General features: G+C 71.3%; 1 protein-coding gene across 1 annotated transcript; it reads left to right on the top strand.

The window, feature by feature from the left end:
• Window positions 1-231: 231 nt before the first annotated feature.
• On the top strand, window positions 232-1,057 carry AURANDRAFT_69097 (hypothetical protein; the record flags this gene model as incomplete). Its single annotated transcript, XM_009044846.1, has 1 exon — window positions 232-1,057. A coding segment is annotated over one exon (826 nt), but the record flags the coding sequence as incomplete, so codon positions are not given.
• Window positions 1,058-1,089: the final 32 nt, after the last annotated feature.

The following is a 1,089-nucleotide window of genomic DNA, read 5'->3' as shown; positions in this document are numbered from 1 at the left end:
GCATAGCGGGCGCATAGCGGGCGCATAGCGGGCGCATAGCAGGCGCATAGCAGGCGCATAGCAGGCGCATAGCAGGCGCATACCACCAGCATAGCAGGCGCATAAGACCAGCATAGCAGCCGCATACCACCAGCATAGCAGGCGCATAAGACCAGCATAGCAGCCCACCAGCATACCACCAGCATAGCAGGCGCATACCACCAGCATAGCAGCCGCATACCACCGGCATAGCAGACCCGGGCCTCACCGCGCTCGAGGTCGCGGCGCTCCCCGCGCTCCGCGCGCACGCCACGTGCGAGATCGAGGAGGCGGGCGGCGCGCTCGTCACGCGCCTCGCCAGCATCCGCGTCGTCGACGACGAGGGCCTCGTCGTCTGCGGCGTCCCCATCGGCACGCCGAGTTTCGCGCAGGGCGCGATCGCGACCAAAGTCACCGAGATGTGCAGCTACACGAAAACCATCAACGACAAGCTCTGCTCGGTGGACCCGCAGTCCGCTTTTGCTCTCCTACGGAACTGTTCGGCCCGGCGCCTGGACTTCCTCGCGTCCAACGCGTACCCATCCGACGGCGCCGCGTCGTACGCGCGGTTCGACGTCGCGGTCGACGAGGCCGCGCGGCTCGCGCTCGGCGCCGCCGGCCCCGGCATCTTGAGCGACACGCTCGCGAGCCGGCGCCTGCGGCTGCCCCTGTCCTTCGGCGGCGGCGGCCTGCGGTCGGTCTTCGCGACCGTGCCCGCAGCCTTCTGCGGTCGCCTCTTCGCCGTCGCGTCGAAGCTCAGCGCGATCGCCCCGAAGCCCACCGCCGCGGCCTTCGACGGCGGCGAGACCGGCGACGGCTTCCTCGCGGCGCCCGCGCGCTGGCGCTCTCTGCTCGCCGGCCCGTCGCGCCTCGCCTCTGAGCTCAAGTCCGCGTGGCTGAAGCTCACGAGCGAGAGCGCGCACGCGCGTCTCGCGGCGTCCAACGCCGGCGAGGAGCCGCCGAACCCGGGCTTGCTCGACGCGCCCGTCGAGCGCGCCGGGCTCAAGGTCACCGTCGACGAGGGCCAGTCCGAGCCGTCGTACCTCGAGGCCGGAGCGCAGGCGGCGCTCA

Source organism: Aureococcus anophagefferens (assembly GCF_000186865.1).
Source record: "Aureococcus anophagefferens unplaced genomic scaffold AURANscaffold_916, whole genome shotgun sequence".
Classification (NCBI taxonomy): Eukaryota; class Pelagophyceae; order Pelagomonadales; family Pelagomonadaceae; genus Aureococcus; species Aureococcus anophagefferens.
This window is presented reverse-complemented; position numbering and strand designations above follow the sequence as displayed.